The following is a 21,297-nucleotide window of genomic DNA, read 5'->3' as shown; positions in this document are numbered from 1 at the left end:
TCTCATTATTTACAATGTATAATCTCTTTTTTTCTTGGGGAATAAATGTGAAATGTTCAAATAGCTGTTGTTGTAGCTTCAAGACTTCATACAGAAACTGACAAAAAATAAACTCACCCTGAGAAATATTCACTGGGGAAAAAAACAAAGTGTGACAACTAGCCCTATAGCCCCCTTGTGCAAAGTATACAATTAAACATTAGTTAAATGGCATCCCGGCACATTTCGGCATAGCAAGCAATTCTGAATAAGCTGATTTGTGATGGTCCAGGTTTCGCCAGCTTTACTTTCACCAATGGCCCATCGAGATGGTCGCGTGCCTCTCCCAATTCTGCGACCCGACCGACCAGTTACATTGGGGAAGCTCCATAAGCCCTAGTCTCCATCCGCCATTTTCAGCACATTGGAAAGCAGGTAGACCAAAAACTACACAGTGCCGGTAAAAACAACAGGTAAGTGTTTAAGAACACCATGCTCACATTTTTATTTCAATCAAGCCTTTGCAACGCTGCACTGAATGGCTCGGAAAGCAGGAGGACACCTTGCTCGGACTGAGTTGCATCGGGTTTGTGCACTTATGAGTGCTCGGATTGATGATAACAATAAAATCTGTATGTCCTGCCAGTCCACAAAGCAACTCTAACGCTCTGTTGAAACATTTGAGAGAACTTTTTCTCTCATAGAAGATTCCTCAAGCGAAAACGTGACCATTAGAAGTGTCTTTAAAGCGCGATGTGTGTTTGTTTGCCTGAAAGTCGGGATACACAACCTGAACACCTTTGCACGAGCTACCGGGTTAATTCACGATTTAACATCATATGGTTTGCATGACAATATTTTAAGCACGAGGATACACTTTAAGTCTGTTTTGCATACAATTTACCCGCAATTTATTTTATTCAAGTTTGTTATAATCATGTTTTGGGTGTTTCAGTATTACGTGTCTGTGCATCAAAATCCACCTACAAATATCGTGTAAGTTTTTGCTGGTGTTTCTTTTTGGAATTTGGAAACTTTTTCGCTGTTAGTTAAACCATCTTCGGCTGTGGGTGCTGAAACGCCTTCTTTCTTTGTCCCACAGCCACCGTCTGTTATTAACAAAGATGACACCACAATGAATTACATCTCATTCATCTCCTGGTTTTGTTCATGCTCATGCCTCGCAAACAATCTTTTTCGTATTCTTACATGTAGTTTTGAGAAAATCTGTTAAAATGTAATATACAGTAGTAGGACAGTAAGTGGATGGTGTACAGATAAAATCATTGATAACTACTGGCGTGAACTTAAAGGTGCACTCAGCATTTTTTTTTTTTTTTTTTTTTTTTTTTGCTAATTAAAAAAGTTGTGAGGAAATGAACAACACTTTTGAGAAATCTCATTAAAAGGATACATACACATGACATGAAGACATAAGTCTGATATCAGTTTTGTAAAAAAGTGGCATAGTGTGGGTCCGCACCCTCACGGAGGCAGCCATGTTAAGAATAATACATTTTTAAGGCATTGTAGTTTTATTATTACTTTACTTTTTATTTAATTTTATTTTATTATGTGTTCAATGTGCTTTGCAAAGCATAAACGTAAAGGTACTAAATAATATAACAAGCAACACAATATACTGCGTTCCAGCACGAAATAACTATGTTGAAAAAAACGTTCAATATATAGATGAGTAGTTGCGTTCACACTATGTCGAATTTACCTTAGTTATGAGATTCCGACTTGTAAAAAGGATTCACATCCTCGTAGAACTCGTACCACATGACCGCGGCAGATTCGTTTTGGCGTTGATAGTGCTGCAATAGAAATGCATAATTCTGAGTCCGAGAGTCCGAGTAGAATGTCACGGGTTGTCAACTTGTAATTACGACATACTGTGAATGGGTATGTGTAGTATAAAAACAAGTGAAAAGGAATCGATGTAATGCCAGCAGTTAGTAAACAAACCTCATGCATCCAGACCAATAGGTGTCAGTATAGAGTTCAAAACCACTGCTAATATTGGGACAAAAAAGAACCAGCTCAGAATAAAATGATCGAGTGAACATTTAAAGGTTAAATTGAGGAATAAAATACTGGTTCCAAAAGGAATATAAAGTTGGTAGTTAAAGTTTTTCATTATAAAGTTATTCCACACATTTATGAGACTGTGACTTCAGAGGAGGTCACTGCTGCAGACCTAATAATTTTTTACTGACAGATAAAAGAATGAATCCTTAATGACTACAGTATACTTGAGCACGAAGACTATTAATGATCTTTCTGTGGCTGTGGGACCACACGCAGGCTTCTGCAAATTAGAAATCGCATCTATTTTTATTCACTAGTGAGATTTGAGTGTAATGACATCATGAATTATTTCTGCAAGCGTCCATCTTGACAAAATCTGGGGGGAGTTTGAATTGGATGTTTTGATTTGATTCGAGCAGCTTGTTTTAACACACTTTCTGTTGTGTATTCGAGCTCCCACCCATGTGAAAGTCAGATGCAGCGGAAGCCAAAAATCTGTCTCCGACCTCCACACTTATGTAACAATGTCACATCAGAGAGGCCCCTTGTGTGTCATGCTGTTTTCTCAATTTCCCCTTATTCTCTGTAGCTGTCATCCAAACCTGATGACAATGTTCTACTTACCGTCCTGTCAGCTCTCGTTATTGCTCTGTTCTTGCTACGAGAAGAAGTCTCTGCAGACCCACAACAAAGGGATCATCATTTGTCTGAATCTGTGGGGTTTGCACCTGTATGCCTGACTGAATAATGTTTTTTGTTATTGAGGGCCGTCTCTCAGGTGGATGGTTGGATTTGAGGTGAGGCTGGGTTAATTACACATAGAGTGCAATGCTGGTGTGGCCCTTGGTAATAGATACTGTTTATAGTCTAACCACACCTGTTAGATCATCACCATTTGGTGTGAAATACAACTTGAGGGTGACTCGCCTCCACTTACTAAACGTCTCAGATGTTAGAAGAGCAACTTGATCATTTTTTTTTTAAGTATTTACTGTATGAATTATGCTGTACATAGTAATTATATACACTACCATTCAAAAATTTGTAGTATTTTTGAAAGAAGTCTCAACAAGGCTGGAGTTATTTACATAAAAATACAGTAGAAACACTAATACTGTGAAATTATTACAATTTAAAGGTGCCCAAGAATGTTTTTTCACAAGATGTAATATAAGTCTAAGGTGTCTCCTGAATGTGTCTGTGAAGTTTCAGCTCAAAATACCCCATAGATTTTTTTTTAATTAATTTTTTTAACTGCCTATTTTGGGGCATCATTAACTATACACTGATTTTGGCAGCGCCGCCCCTTTAAATCACGTGCTCCCTGCCACACGAGCTCTCGACTATATTACAACACATTTACAAAGTTCACACAGCTAATATAACCCTCAAATGGATCTTTACAAGATGTTCGTCATGCATGCTGTATGCATGCTTCGAATTATGTGAGTAAAGTATTTATTTTGATGTTTATGTTTGATTCTGTATGAGTTTGAGGCTATATGCTCTGTGGCTAACAGCTAATGCTACACTGTTGGAGAGATTTATAAAGAATGAAGTTGTGTTTATGAATTATACAGACTGCAAGTGTTTAAAAATGAAAATAGCGACGGCTCTTGTCTCCGTGAATACAGTAAAAAAACGATGGTAATTTTAACCACATTTAACAGTACATTAGCAACATGCTAATGAAACATTTAGAAAGACAATTTACAAATATCACTAAAAATATCATGTTATCATGGATCATGTCAGTTATTATTGCTCCATCTGCCCTTTTTCGCTGTTGTTCTTGCTGGCTTACCTTGTCTGTGCACAGATCCAGACGTTAATACTGCCTTTCCTTGTCTAATGCCTTGAACATGGGCTGGCATATATGCAAATATTGGGGTCATACATATTAATGATCCCGACTGTTACGTAACAGTCGGTGTTATGTTGAGATCCGTGTGTTTTCCGGAAGTCTTTTAAACAAATGAGATTTATATAAGAAAGAGGAAGCAATGGGGTTTGAAACTCAATGTATGTCTTTTCCATGTACTGAACTCTTGTTATTTAACTATGCCAATATAAATTCAATATTTAATTCTAGGGCACCTTTAAAATAACTGTTTTCTAGTTTAATACATTTTAAAATGTAATTTATTCCCGTCAAAGCTATTAAAATGTATACAAAAACAAATTAGAAGATTAATCACAATAAAGTTGTGGATTAATATGTATTTAATTTATACAGTGAAGAATATGCAGTGCTATTTAACATTTGTGTGCTTTATTTCTGTTCCTGAAAACTATTAAACCTACCTAAAAAGCACTGTTTATTTCATATGTATCTTTGTTCTGTTGTCTTTATGTAGGCCTGCTGAATGTTAAATGGATCCATTCCATGTTCATTAAAAATTATTTGATGATGCAGGAATAAATCTGCTAGTATATTTTAATGCAGGTGTTTTTGTACTTTGCTTATTTAAAACATGATCAAAATACTATCTATTTTGAGGACAAAATTTCAATAAAGAGAGGAAGTGACAAATATCAGTATCGGTATAGGCCAATAATTGTTAATATCGGTATCGGCCCCAAAAAATCATATCGGTGCATCCCTAAATTTAATGCATCCTTGCTGAATAATTTCGTTCTAAAGAAAAAAAAATTGTAACGACCCCAAATTTTGCATGGTAGTGTAAATAAAAGAAAAGCAAATATCAGAAACTTTGAGTTTATTGCGGTTTTTAAATCATGTCTATTCATGCTTTCAGCTTTGGGATTGCTTGAGATCAAGTCCCATCCTGCTTCATAAACATAGAGGATTATTTTGTTCTACATAGTAAAAATAACCTGTTTTATTTTCTGATTTACAGAATCCATGAAATAAGAAAAGTCTTGGGAGTCTCAAATTTAATTGAGTGTTAAATCCTTGCCGCAGGTATGACAATTTTTTTTTTCTTCTAATATTGTATAAATGCGCTTTCCCCCAGAAAATACATACACTTGCTTTAAAAGCAAGTACCATGAGTATTGTTTATGGTGATATACAGTTAAGGAACATATTGTAAAATGTATCCCCCTTTTTTTTGAGGCTGTAATGGCTTTGCCTCAAGGAGCATATGAAACCTTGGATGACATCCCAGCCCATGTGTGGAAGGGGCTGCCAAACAGCATGAAGCTGGGACCGTCAGCTGTCAACCCAAATCGCATTGGTGAGTAACAGCATGGCTGAGTACTTGTAAATAATACTGTTGATGAGAAATCATGTTCATTATTGCGATATTTTATTTTCACTCTGCTTGCTGAAACGCTATGAGATGTCCCAAATATCTGACTTTGAAATCACTTAATTCAAATAAAACATTGAAATATTTACAAAGTTTGCCTGTTTTGCTCTACAACCATCACTTTTGACAGTCGCCCTGTGATTTAGCTGGTCAGCATTTTGAACCAAAGGAATTGAGAATGTTAAACAATTGAATTGCAAACAGCGTAACTGCAGTCTTGTTTTGTTCTACGTTTGAAATGGAGAATGTGCAGTACGCTGTGGTGGTGTCCTAGAAATATACAGATAAATGTTTAATATCGAATGCTCTAAAAAAATGGCTCTGTGAGAGAGTCTCTGAAGATCTAAAAGTGGCTCATTCTGAATGAAGATTCATAATCCATCAAATAAAAGATGTGTGAATGGAGAAGAAAATAAAATTCCCAATGTTTGCTCTCATAGGATTTCTCGTGACATGCTGTCCATGTCTCTCTACAGGTGTATGGGCATCTAGATTAATACCTAAAGGCAAAAGGTTTGGGCCATTTGTAGGAGAACGAAAGAAAAGATCTCAAGTGACAAGCAATGTTTACATGTGGGAGGTATGTATTAGATATCCCATTGAGAGAACTCTGTCTGAATACTCTAAACACAAAGCATATTTGGACCAATATACACCACCATTCAAAAGTTTGGGGTCAGTAAGATTGTTAATGTTTTAGAAGTTTTTGAAAGAAGTCTCTTATGTTCACAGAGGCTATTTATTTGATCAAAAATACAGTAAAACAGTTGAATGGACTATATGCACGGGTTACTTCCTGGTTGTCGTTAAGCCAGCTCGGCACTTCCGGTGAACTGTTAGCTGTTCATTCTGTAGTCGTTGTACATCGACACAAAACCATCTATGGTTGACTTTTTAATGTTGTATTTATATTTTAATGCAGTTATTACATTTACCTAATTTGCCAATAAACCAGTTTTATTGATTGCAATAAAGACGAAGCTATTGGGACTGTTTAAAAATGCCGTGTCTGTAATTAGACACACACACACATTTTTTCCCCAGCACTTTAAATGTTATTTTTTAGTGCTACGTCTTTATTTATTTATTTTCTAAGCTGTCTTACGTTTGAATAACTAAATTAATGCTATGCCTGACTATTTAAGTGACTATATTCTGATTATAAACTAAGTATTACACTACTGATGCTCAACACACCAGCAAATGACATCTCACCGGAAGTTATCGAGCTGGCTTATATTAATGCGGAAGTTCTAAAGAACGCTCCGTGCATATAGCCCATTGTCATCAGACATTACTCCATTTTTCAGTCACATGATGCTTCAAAAAACATTATTTTTATGCTGATTTGGTTTTTTTTATGATGAATACCATTTAATTAAAATAGAAATCTTTTGTTACATTATTAATGTCTTTACTGACACATTTTTGATCAATTTAATGCACCCTTGCTGAAAAACAAATCTTACTGATCTCAAACTTTTGAGTGGTATTGTAGGTTCAAGCAGTGGTCCTTAATTAAATGTATATTATTCCACTATCATTAGGTATATTTTCCAGCCTGGGGTTGGATGTGTGTAGATGCCACAGATCCAATGAAAGGGAACTGGTTGCGGTATGTGAACTGGGCACGCTCTTCTCAAGAGCAAAACCTCTTTCCACTGGAAATCAACCGAGCCATTTACTACAAAGTGTTAAGGGTAAGAGCTGATGAATTGGTTTGATTTTCACCAATTAATGTTTTATGATTGCAAAGAGTTTAAGCCTGGAGAAGATGCATACAGGGGAGTAGTACACTAGTAAAGGGGTTTTCAAACTTTTTTTTTTTTATGCTAACGACCCCCAAAATATGATTCCCTTTGCAAGAGACATTCTGCCTAAATTATTAAAGGGTTAGTTCACCCAAAAATGAAAATTCTGTCATTAATTGCTCACCCTTGTGTCGTTCCACATCCGTAAGACCTTCGTTCATCTTCGGAACACAAATGAGGATTTTTTTTTTTTTTTTTTTTTTAAATCTGAGAGGTTTCAGTCCCTCCATCTAGATCCAACGCAACTCAATTCTTATTTGTGCATCCTCATTTCCTTTCCTTGCTTCCTTTCCTCGCGTCTTAGCTCCACCCTTTCAGGATGCGAGGGAAGGACGCAAGGAAAAGACTCGAGGATGGAGGAATTTAATCAAGTGAAATGATATATCCTCGCTCCCTTTAAGCATCATCAACTGCGCTCGAGGGATATGCCCACATGTTATTAAAGTTTGGTTATTTAAAAAAATATATAATATATTAATAAAACATGATGCCCCATAGAAATATGTGAGATGTAAAGTTTATTTAATCTGTAAAAGTAAAGCATACATTTAAATTATTGTGACCGATGTGAAGGGGGAGGAGAATTTATGCGTGCGTCACGTTTTTTGATGAGAAAGACTTCCGCAAAGAATGCACCTGTGTATCCTCACTCATGACTCCTCGGGAAGCCTCCTCACTCCTCGATCCTCACCTCCTCGTGGTGCAATTAGAGAATTGAGATGTCCTTCAAAATGGCTGAGCTTGATCGGCTTCCGGGTCATAGGATAGAGGACGGAGGAGCGAGGAAATGAGGAGGGATATTGAGAAGCACCCTATCACTTTCATGGTCCAGAAAGGTAGGAAAGACATCATTAAAGTACTCCATGTGACTCCAGTGGTTTAACCTCACTTTTATGAAAAACAAATCACTCACGTTGCTTCATTAAATTGAGGTTAAACCACTGGAGTCACATGGATTATTTTAATGATGTCTTAACTACCTTTCTGGACCTTTAAAGTGGTAGTTGCCGTGTGAGTAATTAATGACAGAATTTTCATTTTCAGGTGAACTAACCCTTTAAAGCAGCTATGCTACCATTCAAAAGTTGGGGGTTAATATATGGGGTCGTCTTCTTTTTTTTTTCTTTTTTTTAAGAAATTAAAGAAATAAATACCTTTTATTCAGGATGCATTACACTGACAGTAAAAAAAAAAAGTGACAGTAAAGACTTTTACATTATTACATGTTTCAATGCTGTTCTTTTGAGCTTTGTATTCATCAAAGAATCCTGAAAAAGTTATCATGGTTTCCACAAAACACAGGAATAAATAACATTTTAACTATATTTAAAATAGAAAACAGTTGGTTTATTTTCTTTAAAATGGCAAACTGTTGTTTTTTTAAATGCAGCCTTGGTGAGCATAAGAGACTTCTTTCAAAAACATTTAAAAATCTTACTGGTCAAACTTTTGTACAGTAGTGTTTGTATTTCCATGTATAAAACAATATGTTGTCAAATGAAAATGTCAGTGTACTAAAGTAAAAGCATTTCTTAAGTTTTCTAGTATTAACTTAATTAAAAAAAATTCTACTACTATTGATGTTAGATGTGTAATGCAAAGAGAAGCATATTCAGTTGCATTTACTTGAGTGGTGCTTTTCACACTGATTAAATATTGTTAAATATGAATGAGAAAGTTGCAATAGAGCCCCCACTGAAAAAGCACAAGGTAACAGTGACAAGGAGAAACACTCTAGGAATGTGCAACACAAATACAAACTGTTCTTAAAAGCATGTATATTGCAAGGAAGGAGAAATTAGAAAAAAGAAAAAAAAAACTTTTATATAATTTATTTGTTAAAAAGTTGTTAAAATAAGGCTGTCAATATGATTAATCTCATGATTGTATTGTTGTTTATTATTATTATAAATATTTAATTTTTCACTGACATTTTCCCAGGACCTTTGGGGGGTCCCAGAACAGTTTGAAACCCCCTACACTAGTATATAGATGCACTCAAAGGTAATAGACATACAGCAAAACTCTAAATTTAATTTTACAGTGTGGCATTGGTATTTGAAAAGTAGTACTCTGGGACAAATATAGAATGATTATAATTATTGCTGTGCTCCTGCTTAAATGTATGCACATAAACTTTTGTTATATGGTTTATAATTTACCAGTAGAAATTAAAATCCCTTTGTTTGTTTTTTTTAAATGCATCCTTTTCTACACTTATTGTAGTTGACAGGTGAACAAAGCATCTATAACGTCAATTAAAATGGTAGAAGATTCGTTAATGAGCTTCCTCATACTGCATAGGGTGCAGGTTTGTTTTTGGGGTCTGTTCCTAAATGCCTGACAGAGCGTCAAGGCCTAGATAGTATTTCATCCTATGGCATGCCAAAAACCTCGACTCTGATTGGTCCGTCTACTCTCCGTCAGCCAATCGGACCCGACGAAGAACTTCTCGTGTGGTACAATGGGGAAGACAATCCTGAGATAGCAGCTGCATTAGAGGAAGAAAGGACTAGCAACCTGAGCAAGAAGAGTTCACCTAGAGCAAAGCGAGGTAAAATGAAAACACCGCCTCTTACTGCTACTACCTGGAGTTTTTTTTCGATGAACATATCTCATTAGTGTCCGAGAACATATGTTTGTTATGTTCGGAAGTGTTCGAAGTCGCTAGCTGGAGCTAGCATGTTAGCCACCTGGCTATTCGGCTGTTTTATAGGAAGATTATTTAGAAACATGAATTATAGATGATGTTCTGTTGTGTACAGCTTTGTTAAAAAGAAAAAAACCACCCCGACACAGAGTCAAAGTGCGGTGAATATAACGTACTCTTCCTCATGTTGATGAACGGGTCAGATAGCCGCCTTGCAGACTCGGACCTTATTTCAGTGTCTCAAAATCTAATGAAGTTCTCACCTAGAGAGCATTTTGAGCATCACGGGCACGGTCGAGCATTCGATACAGAACGTTTGAAAGGCCTGTGATGCCCAAACATGCCACCTAGATAGACAGCTGAGCTCACTAGGTTTGGAGACGCAGCCCATGTCTGTCAGAGATGACCTTCGAGACCCTCCTCGCAAAGCATTTTGAATGAGACCTAAATGAGCCATACAATAAACACACAGAGTTTCACCTCTAAAAGCTCCAAGTATGAGAGTCTGATTTGTTTGTTCGTCCACAGCTAATTTGTCACATATCACCGCATCAAGTTTGATGCTTCTATGCTTGTACGTAATTTAATAAACATTTTTTATTGAATAATTTTTCTATAAAATATTACACAAATATATATTTGACTTTAAATGTCTGAACTGTCTTTATAGACTGTTTTAATGACTGAAAAGGACAGATGCCCGACCTAAACTTGCTTTTGAGCATTTGCTGGTCCTTTCATAGAGTTACATGATCATTTGACTTTCCCCTTTTCAATGACAAATGCAGCTAAATGCAGGAAGGTTCAATTTAACTGGTTATATTTTTAAAGTAAGTTTTTGACACAAGTAAAATTTCTTGAAATATTTGACATATTAGTTTGCTGTAAGGGAAAATTGTTAGGAATTGAGAAGGATATTATGTTTTGTTTTGTTTAAATTTGATTTTGTAAGTAGAAAGCCTTTGGAAGTTAGAAATTTTAGCTTAAATATTTCAATCCCTAACTATTCATAGACCGTTTAACAATGAACGTTTTGATGTCATTATCACGTCAAAACATGTAACTATATATGTGCATCATTCCTTTTATCTGACAAAGCAGGGTCAAATGGCATTGTGAAAATCTATGCGTACATTAAGGGCAGTATATGTAGTGAATTTTGATTGAAAATGTTAATGGTTGTGTACATGAAATGGTAATGACTAGCATTTGAGGAGACTGTAGGATGTGGATATGTGGGAATGACTATTTGACTAGTATGGTCAGATGACCAAGTTAGCAGCATGTGTCTGTTTTATGAATTGGGTTTTGTATAAGATGTTCCCAACTGACCTTGTCACAAGGACAGCAGCTGATAGCTGGTTTCTTTGCTTGGCTGACAATATCTGTGATCCATTGTGTAAATGTATATAAAAGCGTTTACATGTCATGTCATCATTATCCAACATTAATATACCATTAAATGGAAAGTTCAGCCAAAAATAAAAATTTCTCACCGTCATGTCGCTCCAAGCCTGTATGACTGACTTTCTTCTGTGAAACACAAACCTATTTTTAAGGATGTCTCAATGTTGTTGTTTTTTGTCCTTAAAATGAAAGTATGTGTTCTTCAGAATAACTTTTTGTGTCATACAGGTTAGGAACAACATGTGAGTAAATGAGATCATTTTAATATTTGGGTGAACTATCCCTAAAACTTTAATCTTCTACAACCGCCTGTAATTCAGTAACATTTAATGCACACTACATTTAACATGCAATAACTGTGGTATAGACTTTATTTTGGGCATTAAAAGTGTGAAAAACAGACTTTTCTTTGGGTATGTCATGCACAATGTTGCAGTTACAGAGAAGCCAGTCTGGTTTTGTGGTGAGCTGCTAATTTAGAAAAGAAGGCAGTGACATGCTTGTTTTGTTTTGGATCTTGCAGGTGGAGCTCTTTATTCTAGTTAATGTACCAGATGTTCTTACAAAACCTGGTTGTTTACAGTTTTCAGTTTATATTTATTTATTACTACTTTGATGAAATATCATTGTAGGTTTTGAAAGCTATGATGCTTTTTGCTGGCGTTAGTGAGTCTTGAAAGTTATCTTTTTTCTTTTTTTTTTTACTAAAAACAGATTTGTTTCTCCCTAAAGCAAGGAGGAAGCTGTCGGAAAAAGCCAGACAGGCTGATTTGGGTGGATTCTGTGAACCGAAGAAATCGAGTGCTGCTGAACCCTTATTCACAGAGATGCGGGACTCAGAGGAAGGTACGTTATGCTCTTCATCAGCCTCTGGCAAGGATATATGCTGTTCACAAGTGTGCTTGGCTCAACCATAATATTTTTGTTATAGTTAACAGTAGGGTTGCAATCAACAGTTATTTTGATAATCAATTAATGCGTAATTTATTTTTTTGGTTAAATGGATTCAAAAAAGCCAAATTTTATTTATGATCCAAAATGATCTTCCAAACATTGTACAAATTGAATGCTATGAAAAAATTAGAGTGAAGGCTATGATACAGTGCACAGCATAAATGAGTACACCCCCCTGTGAAAAAACACAAAAGATGTATTTTCTTTGATCACTAATACAATTCATGGAAAGATTAAAATGTATTAAACATAATAAAAACTGAGAAATATGTCATTAATAGCCATAAAATAAGTAAATTAGCCAATTTTGTTTAAATGAAGGATTGCAGAAATGAGTACACCCTAGATTTAATTCAACAAATGTATAATATTCTAGTACTTATTATGCCCTCCATAATTTTGAATATACTGCTCTGACCCTTTTTGGCACAGAGTGTACAAGTTCATGACAAATTGTCACATCCGTCCTGTTTAACTCCTGGATGATGAGCTCCATAAATGCCCTGATCTTTAATGGGGAGTGTTGCTCAACTCGTCTCTACAGAATCCCCCACAGGCGCTCAAGAGTGTTAAGATTGAGTGCAATACATGTCCACAGAAGGTTTTTCAGCTTGGGAGAATGCACACCCTCATTGTCATGTTGAAAAAAAATGCCCAACAATTCAGGAAATGAGGAAAGAGTAACATCTTCTGTTTCAAGTTTGTGTATTAAATTACACAGTGGTGTGGGAATTCATGATAAAGCACAATTTCCTCACACCTTCAGCACTCATACATCCCTATATAAGAGCTTTACTATCACTGAACTTTACTGTGGGAACCAGGCACTTCTCACTGTACTCCTCCTCTAGCAACACCAGAACATTTTGGATGCTGTTAGATCCAAAATTATTGATTTGGTCTCATGAGACCAAAGTATTGATTCCCAGAATCTATATTTTGTAAATATGGGCTTTGGAAATGGCTAACTGACTTTATTGTGCTTTGGCTACAGTCTGTAGTTCCAGTGAGAACAACAACCATGCATGTCTTTTCTGCAGGCTGCATCTTACTCTGTGAGATAAACAGTCACTCTTTTCATAGCTTTTGCTGGCTCTGAGACACTTGCTTGGTATTTCTCCTGCTCTTTGTCTAGCAAACAAATCTCTCATCACTAAATGAAAGCTTAAAATGAAGGCCTGATTATTTCAGGGGCCTTGTCACAAGTCCATTGTTTTTGAATTTCTGTGTTACTTTTACTATATTTTCACAGTTAAAACAATGATTTGGTAATCCTCTTGTACCACTGTCCTCTTTTGTGCTAAGAAATAAGTCTCCTGACATTTCTCTCCCAAGTGGTTCCATTGTTGTCAGCATTAAGTCTGAGAATGATTCAGTGGGCTATATAACACTTTTAATTGACAAGAAATTACTTCTCTTTAAATGTTTTAGTTCAACATACTTACCTGTTGATCAAACATTGCCTTAAACTTACACCAGAACATTTTTATTTTGTTTTATTTAGTAACTTTTAGGAGGGTGTACTCATTTTTGCTACACAACATTTTATCACCTTGATAGTAATTTTGACATGTTTCTTTGGTAATTGATGAAGCAGACTTGCTGGAACATTATATCTCTAAAGAACTCTAACATGTCTTCTAAGTAATTGAGTAATTGCTGACTTTCAGAAGTTTCAGAGGGGGTGTACTCATTCATGCTGTGCACTGTATATATTATGTGCAAAAAGGTCTAAAATATAAAAGCTAATTTACAAAATTATAATACATATATTTTTGACATTTATATTCAATTTCATCTTACCCCTTTATATTTTCTCTTCTCATTAAAATACCCAAAAAACCTTTACATGTTGAATTTTAAACCTAAAGTTAATGTCCAACAATTGTTTTAGCAAAATGAATGTTTTCATCAGAATTATTGTACTTTATTTTTCTGTTGTGCTCATTCTGTTTAAAACACGTCCACACTTACACTTAATTTTAACAGAGACTTGTTTGATTTGCATAAATTTCTAACATTTATAGATTAGGACAGGGGTGTCCAAACCCGGTCCTGAAGGGCCACTGTCCTGCAGAGTTTAGCCCCAACTTACCACAACACACCTGCCTGGCAGTTTCCTTTATGCCTAAAAACCTTGATTAGCTGGTTCAGGTGTGTTTAATTGGGGTTGGAGCTAAACTCTGTTGGACAGTGGCCCTCCAGGAGCAGGATTGGACACCCCTGGATTAGGATATAACCATAAAATGTTAGTTATGTGCTGGATCAAACATTTTTTCAAACTCATTAAATAGCGCAAACGTGTGTCCAAGCACTTGAAATGGAAAGCCACATCAATCTATATGCTTGTGAGATTAAAACACTTTAAACACAGCTCACTCTGTGATCTCCATTATTTTTCAGATGTGTTTTCTCCAACTAAATGCATGAAACATCACCAGTGGTGGTTTTTGTGCACCGCACACAGACCTGACTAATCAGTGATGAAATTTGTTTTAAATTATTTCACTACCTATTTAATGGATTAGTTTACATAGTGGTAGTGTAACAGAATTATGTGTTTAGATTGATTTTCAGTTTCACTAGTCAGTTTTCCTTTGCTTGAGCAGTTACAAACACTGTTGGGTAGTATTTTAAATATATTTTTCTTGTGATTCAGGGCTTAATGGTGAGGAAAGACCATCTTCACCTCCAGAGTTGCAACAGGAGAATACAGTTTCCCAGTTATCTTCTACAGAAAGTGAAAACCCTGTCCAGTCTCGTACAACAGAGATGAATCAGAGGGAAGAATTGGATGAGCAACATGCAAACGTTGATGGACAACTGCCACAGTTAAATCAGAGCCCACAGCACCCCTCTGAGGCAGAATCAGTTGATGGGAATGAAAAATCTCTCCTGCAATTACATTCAGGCAGCCCTGCAGAAGAAAGCTCTGAGAGTCCACTGTGTGATACAGAGTGTATATCTTCTTTAGCGAATCCTGAGTTGGAGGCAGAGGGGGATTTTGAGGATGACCCCCAGGGAGGAACGTATCCCTGTCAGCACTGCGAGCGTCATTTCTCCACCAAACAGGGCCTGGAGCGCCACACTCACATTCACACTACTTCAAACATTCAAACTCATACGTTTAAGTGCCGGTACTGTGCCAAGCCCTTTGGCTCTCAGGTAGGCAGGCGCAGACATGAACGTAGACATGAGAATGGGAGTAAAACTTTAAATAGGCCCGGGTCACTCAGTGGAACAGCGTTCCTCCACAGTCCTACAATGCCCAATGATTCTGCAACCTCTGGCAGTGTCTCCACTCCAAGCCATACAGTCGTTATGAACACACAGAACAGTCCTCCTCAGCAAACCTCTGACAGTTTGAAAAAGGAGCCTGGTGTTGAATCTGACCGACCTTTTATATTAGATGAGAATGGGGAGTCAAAGGAGCTTCATCCTTGCAAGTACTGTAACAAGGCTTTCGGCACACACACCAACATGCGCAGGCACCAGCGCAGAATCCATGAGCGGCATCTAATACCGAAAGGTGTTCGCCGGAAAGGTATACTCCTGCAGGATGGCTCCTCCCAACACCAGCAGCATGAACAAGGGCAGCCCATTTTGCTCCAGGAAGAGTCACCAAGTGCCAGTCCCCCACCTATTTATGTGCCCAGTGTGGAGACCGAGGATGAGGGAGAGAGGGAGGAGTGCATGGTTGATATCTCTAACAATATTTCTGAAAATCTCAGCCATTACATCGATGGAAAGATCCCATCTACAAGCACAGTAAGCAACTGTGAGGTCATCGAGGTTGATTCAAGCACTGCAGCGTTGTTTGGCCTTGATGCTCTCATTTTGAGTCCCAAACAAATTAGTCATGCTCTTAAAGTTGAAACACGGACTTGTCCAGTGAAGGAAGTTTCATGCGTGGCTCAGACAGCTTCTAAAAGGCGAACTGCTACACCACCGCTACTGCCTGCTGTGAAAGTGGAGGCAGAAACGATATCCTCCTCTTCCTCATTGTCCTCCCCTTCCTCTCAGTCCTCTTTGTTGGTAGGAAACATTTTCTCCCAGTCAACTGAAACATTAGCTTTTCAAAAAGAGAAAACAGTTTATCTTTCTCCGAAACTCAAACAATTACTACAGGCTCCAGACGGTCAGAAACCATCCATAAGTCTAATTACAGATAACAGATTGACCACCCCACTTTCTGTAACTTCACTGCCTGCTGTCCAAGGTAGGTTTAAAAGAAGAACTGCCTCCCCTCCCACAACTTCACAGAGTAGCCCACCACAAAGAAATGAGAACATAAGCTCTGCAACTGGGGTTTCATGTACTCTGAAGGTGCCAAAGATTGAGAGCCACTGCATGACACGTTCTTGGAGTTTGTCCAGCAGTGATCATGGGGACACTGAAAGCCTGACAGGAAAAGACTGGTCTCCTTCAAGAAGCGGCGGGAATTCTTGCAATCAGCAGCCGCTTGACCTTTCAAATTCCTTCAGTAAAAGAGACAATAGTGTAAGCAGAGGATCTGGAGAGGCTGTGCTTGACTTAAGTATGAACCGTAAAAGTCCTGTTGACCATGAAGTAAAGACATGCTCAGCCACACTACCGCCACATGTGAAGAGGAAGAAACCTAATACTAGCATTTTAGAAAAAGTGTTAATGAATGAGTATGCTGGCCTAAACTCACCCGGAGAAGAAGGATCCAACACTCTTGGAAGCCCTGATGCCCTTTCATCTTCTGAGAGTGCCACATGTGTAGCCCCTTCTAGTCCTGGATCAGAAACGGAGCGCCTTCCTTGTGAATCAACCTCTCCTCCCTCCTTGACCCCTATGACTATTAATCCATCCTCTCCATCTTCCTCTAGTATAGCTTCAACTACTCCCCCTCCTCCAGTCTTGCCCACTATCCCATCTCCTCCACCTTTATCATCGCAGCATTTTCAAGTGTCAGACTCCTTATCACCTTCCCCTTTCCCTGTCTTGTCCCCTAAAATGTCTCCCAAAGCAGTCGATAGTTTAGAGGAAGTGTCCGATTCATCTGCATTAACAGAATCATGCCATGATGCATTAAATTCCATTGTTAATGAATCAGACCAAACTGCTGAGCAGTTAGACCCTGCGATTTCTCCACTGCCTCAGGATGCAAAAAGACATTGTACAGCAGATTCATCTTCAAAGTCAGAAACACTACTAGAGGGCTCAACCCATGATTCTAAGCCTCAGTTTTTAAGAAATGCAGACCAAGCAGGTTCTTCTCACCTAGAGTGGGATATTACTACTTCTGAAACCAGCCAAAGCCTTTCCTGTGAAGGAATTCTCCCTCAAGACCTCAATATTAAAACAGAAGGCTGCCACAAATCAAAGTCTTCTCTTTCTCCAGTACAATCAAATCCTAAGGAATCTTCACCGACCTTCCTCAGCGAATTTCATTCTCCACAGAAGAGATCCGAGGTCGATAACAACTTGGTTGTAGAGGATTCAGGGAAAAAAGAGGAGTCGGTGGATATAACCACAAATGGAGCTGACGTTTCACCTGGGACTCCAGTCAAAAATTGTGATGAGGTTGAAACACCAGAGAGAGAGACTTTTGTCAAGAGTTTTGTGTGTAACGTCTGCAAAGAGCCATTTCGCTCAATCAAAGACCTTAGTGGCCATATAATACAGCATGCGTCAGAGTGGCCTTTTAAGTGTGAGTTTTGCGTGCAGTTATTTGGCAACGGCACAGCGCTTCTCGAGCACCGCTCCTCTCTCCACGGGGTGGGAAGAATTTATGTTTGCTCCATTTGCTCAAAGGAGTTTGCCTTCCTCTGCAATCTCCAGCAACATCAAAGTGACCTACATCCAAGTCAGAGTTGCACTCACACTGCCGTTGAAAATGGGAAGCTCAGACCTCAGAACTACACGGATCCTGCTTACGCAAATGTGGAGAAAGATGCTGTTGTTGACTCAATTGAGGATTCTTCTGAGGAGTGTAAAAGTGACACTAATAAGGTGGAAGAAGAGGAAAATGGCCATGAGGACCCTACAGAAGAACTATACACTACAATAAAGATTATGGCATCTGAGGCTGGTAAACCGAAAGGTCCAGATGTACGACTTGGCATTAATCAACACTACCCCAGCTTTAAGCCTCCACCTTTCCCATACCACAACCGAACACCTGATGGCTCGGTTTCCTCTGCCACTAATTTTACCACACACAACATCCCCCAAACATTTAGCACTGCCATCCGGTGTACCAAATGCGGAAACAGCTTTGACAACATGCCTGAGCTACACAAACACATATTGGTTTGTGCTAATGCTAGTGATAAGAAACGCTACACCCCTAAGAAGAATCCCATTCCTCTCAAACAAGTTGTGAAACAGTCTCCAAATGGTCTTCTTTCCACCACAGGAGCTTCTACTGGGCAGAATGCCTTCCGCAGAATGGGCCAACCAAAAAGGCTCAACTTTAACCAAGATACAACCTCTAAAGCAAAGTTATCAGCTCTGAATAAGAAGAAAAACCAGCTTGTCCAGAAAGCCATATCTCAGAAGAACAAGTCTGCTGCCTCTGCAAAGAAACCGATAACCCGGGTAAAGGAAGAGGAGACTCACGATATCCATGCATGCCCATACTGTAGTCGAGAGTTCACATACCCAGCCAGCCTCGCTAAACACATCGCTTGTAGCTGCCCACAAAGACCTGTTGCCAAGAAGTTGAAAAAAGGTGCACTGATGCCTCAAGATAAAAACAGGAGTCTCCGAAGTCGAGCCACTGAGTCTGAAGTCAAACAAGAGGCAGGTTCTGGATCAAGTTCAAAGCCCTTGGGGAAAACCAGAGCCCGGAGCTCTGAGCCAATTGAGAATGAAGCTCCACCAGCAATTAAAGGAAAAGAACCTCAGGTACGTACAAAGAGGCCAGCCTTGAACATGGACAACACGGCCCCACAAACTAAGAAAGGCAAAAAGAGCAATGAGCCACTGACTTCTATAACTCCTGCAGTTACTGATGACTCTTCATCACGACCACCACCTAAAATGCAACGTGGATCTAAAGAGGTTGTTGTAAAGAAGGAGGCTGTTGACAAGAAGGAGGCTGTTCTCAAGAAGGAGGTTGTTGTTAAGAAGGAGGTTGTTGACAAGAAGGAGGTTGTTGTGAAAACGCACCAGTCTAAAAAGGAGGAGCGTTTTTCGGCAAGGACACGGGAGAGAAAAGGTGGGCCGGTGACACGCAGTGTGCAGATGGCTAGTGCTTCAGCTCCTTTGGAAGTGAAGACTGAAGACCTCTCAAACCATGAACCAGGGCAATCTGAGGTAGTCCAGAGTTATCATTGTTAGCATTGTATAGTTATATTTTATGTGTGCTTGATTTCATCATGTTTTTTCTGTTTATTTCAGGAGTCTCTATTGAAGTTAGCCAGGTAGAACTCCAAGTTCTCTAAAGGATTGCTTTAATCAATGATTGGAAGGGGAACTTCTTTCAACTAAATTGGATTAACTTGATCATAGCCTGAATGTTCAGGGGAACCAGGAGTTATCTCCCTGCTCATCTTTTGTGTTGGCCCATTGGAAGTATCTTCTCAGTGCACTTTTCTAAATAAGCCTTTGGATGTCTAACCTCCTCCCCCAAAATGGACTGAAGAATATGATTAATAAATCTCAATCAAGCATAATATTACTTATGTAATATTTATAAATGTTGACATTCTGGTTTTAAGATATTGCAAGAGGCAATCATTCAACAGTTTCTCTTAGGCTGATTGACCCTGTTTAATCTGTAAGGTTTTCGGATCCAGCGTTCTCCTAATGCATGTGCTTCTGTATACAGTATGATTGGACTGATCCTCTGTACTCCGTTTTGACCTGCTCCTCTTTTACTGAGAGAAATTATTTGAAGAAGAGTATATATGTATATTTAAGTAAATGTAATCCTCCACAGGGAATGTTTATCATACTGAGGCTCTCATAATCTGAGAGGCTTTTTTTTTTATTTTACTTTGTTGTTGATGTTTTTGTTTATTTTGGCATAGTGAATGAATTGAGCTGTTTGATACAGTCAGAGTGAGCAGGAGAGAACGGTTTGCTGTATGTAAAAAAACAAACAAACAAACAAACAAACAAAAAACAAAAAAACAAAAAAAGTGTTCGACCTTCACCTGAACCAGCCAAACCCGTAAGCCATTTTTTCTTTTCTCTGTTCCTTTTGTAATCTAAATATTCTACAGCAGGGCTGCTGGCCATTAAAATTACACTAAAACTTCAACTGGGAATGACAAACTGTCTTCTGCACTTGCATGAGATGAATTAAAAATTGTAAGTGCCATTATTACAACCCAAATTATGTAATTGCATATTACATACATATTGCATAGTAGTGATCTGGTCAGTCGGGTTGCTTGTTTCTATGAAAAGCACTTTATTTAGGCTAATATGCCTTTTATGGATATCTCAAAGTTTGAGGAGATTTTACAAAATGTGATGACACCTGCTTGAAAATGATAAAAACAGCATTAATTTTTCACTGGTATATTATAAGCATGTACGTCATACCCTGAGGCAATCTCAGAAATTTGCTTCCAGTCTATTAAGACCTAGTTAATGTTGCATTATTAGTATAATTAGCCGTTATTGCCATGACGCCATCGCAAGATTCTTTGGTAACCAAGCATTACACAAATGTTCTGTTTTTTCATTTCCCATTTTTATAAAATGGATAAGGCCTCTGCTTTAATAGAACATCAACTGCACTTAAAATCCTTATTGGTCTACCTCCTGGCAAGCTTTGAACTGATGCGTTTTCTGCCTTTGGACAGCGTAATCCCTCTCACTCCTAAGCCTGTCTCTGCCATGTCATTTCCATTTTACAACCTGGACAATGAGGACAGGGATCTAAACAAGATCTGAATGCTTGAAATGTTTTTTAAGCAAGGAACTTGAAACGATATTTCTTTTTCTTTACAGAATTTCCATCTTGCAGTATGTCTTTGCTGTCCTGCATTGATATATTTTTGGGAATGAAATGTTGACCGTGTTTTGTGATTATGAATAATAACCTTCACAAATGTAAAATGCATTGTCCTAATTGATATATTAAATTTTTTTTTTCAATGTATACTTGGATTTTAGCTTTTAGTTTGACTTTAGGTGACACTTCAGAATGCATCCAGAGATAAGGTACCTGTTAATTTATCACAAATCTTTTGTCAATATCTAA

The 21,297-nt window shown here is 38.0% G+C and overlaps 1 protein-coding gene across 2 annotated transcripts; it reads left to right on the top strand.

The window, feature by feature from the left end:
• Nucleotides 1–274: 274 nt before the first annotated feature.
• prdm2b (PR domain containing 2, with ZNF domain b) lies at nt 275–21,195 on the top strand. Of its 2 annotated transcripts, none has more exons than XM_048172094.1 (9): nt 275–452; nt 4,875–4,939; nt 5,093–5,213; nt 5,765–5,868; nt 6,836–6,988; nt 9,527–9,653; nt 11,871–12,002; nt 14,770–19,397; nt 19,482–21,195. In XM_048172094.1, exons 3-9 carry the CDS (start codon nt 5,099–5,101, stop codon nt 19,506–19,508), a joined length of 5,286 nt encoding a protein of 1,761 aa, XP_048028051.1. In that variant the 5' UTR covers nt 275–452; nt 4,875–4,939; nt 5,093–5,098; the 3' UTR covers nt 19,509–21,195. The 2 variants fall into 2 exon arrangements, with proteins under 2 accessions (XP_048028051.1, XP_048028052.1); XM_048172095.1 differs by having other exon boundaries at nt 276–452; nt 11,889–12,002.
• The last annotated feature ends 102 nt before the right edge of the window (nt 21,196–21,297 follow it).

This window comes from Megalobrama amblycephala, linkage group LG21 (genome assembly GCF_018812025.1).
Source record: "Megalobrama amblycephala isolate DHTTF-2021 linkage group LG21, ASM1881202v1, whole genome shotgun sequence".
Taxonomy (NCBI): Eukaryota; Metazoa; Chordata; class Actinopteri; order Cypriniformes; family Xenocyprididae; genus Megalobrama; species Megalobrama amblycephala.
This window is presented reverse-complemented; position numbering and strand designations above follow the sequence as displayed.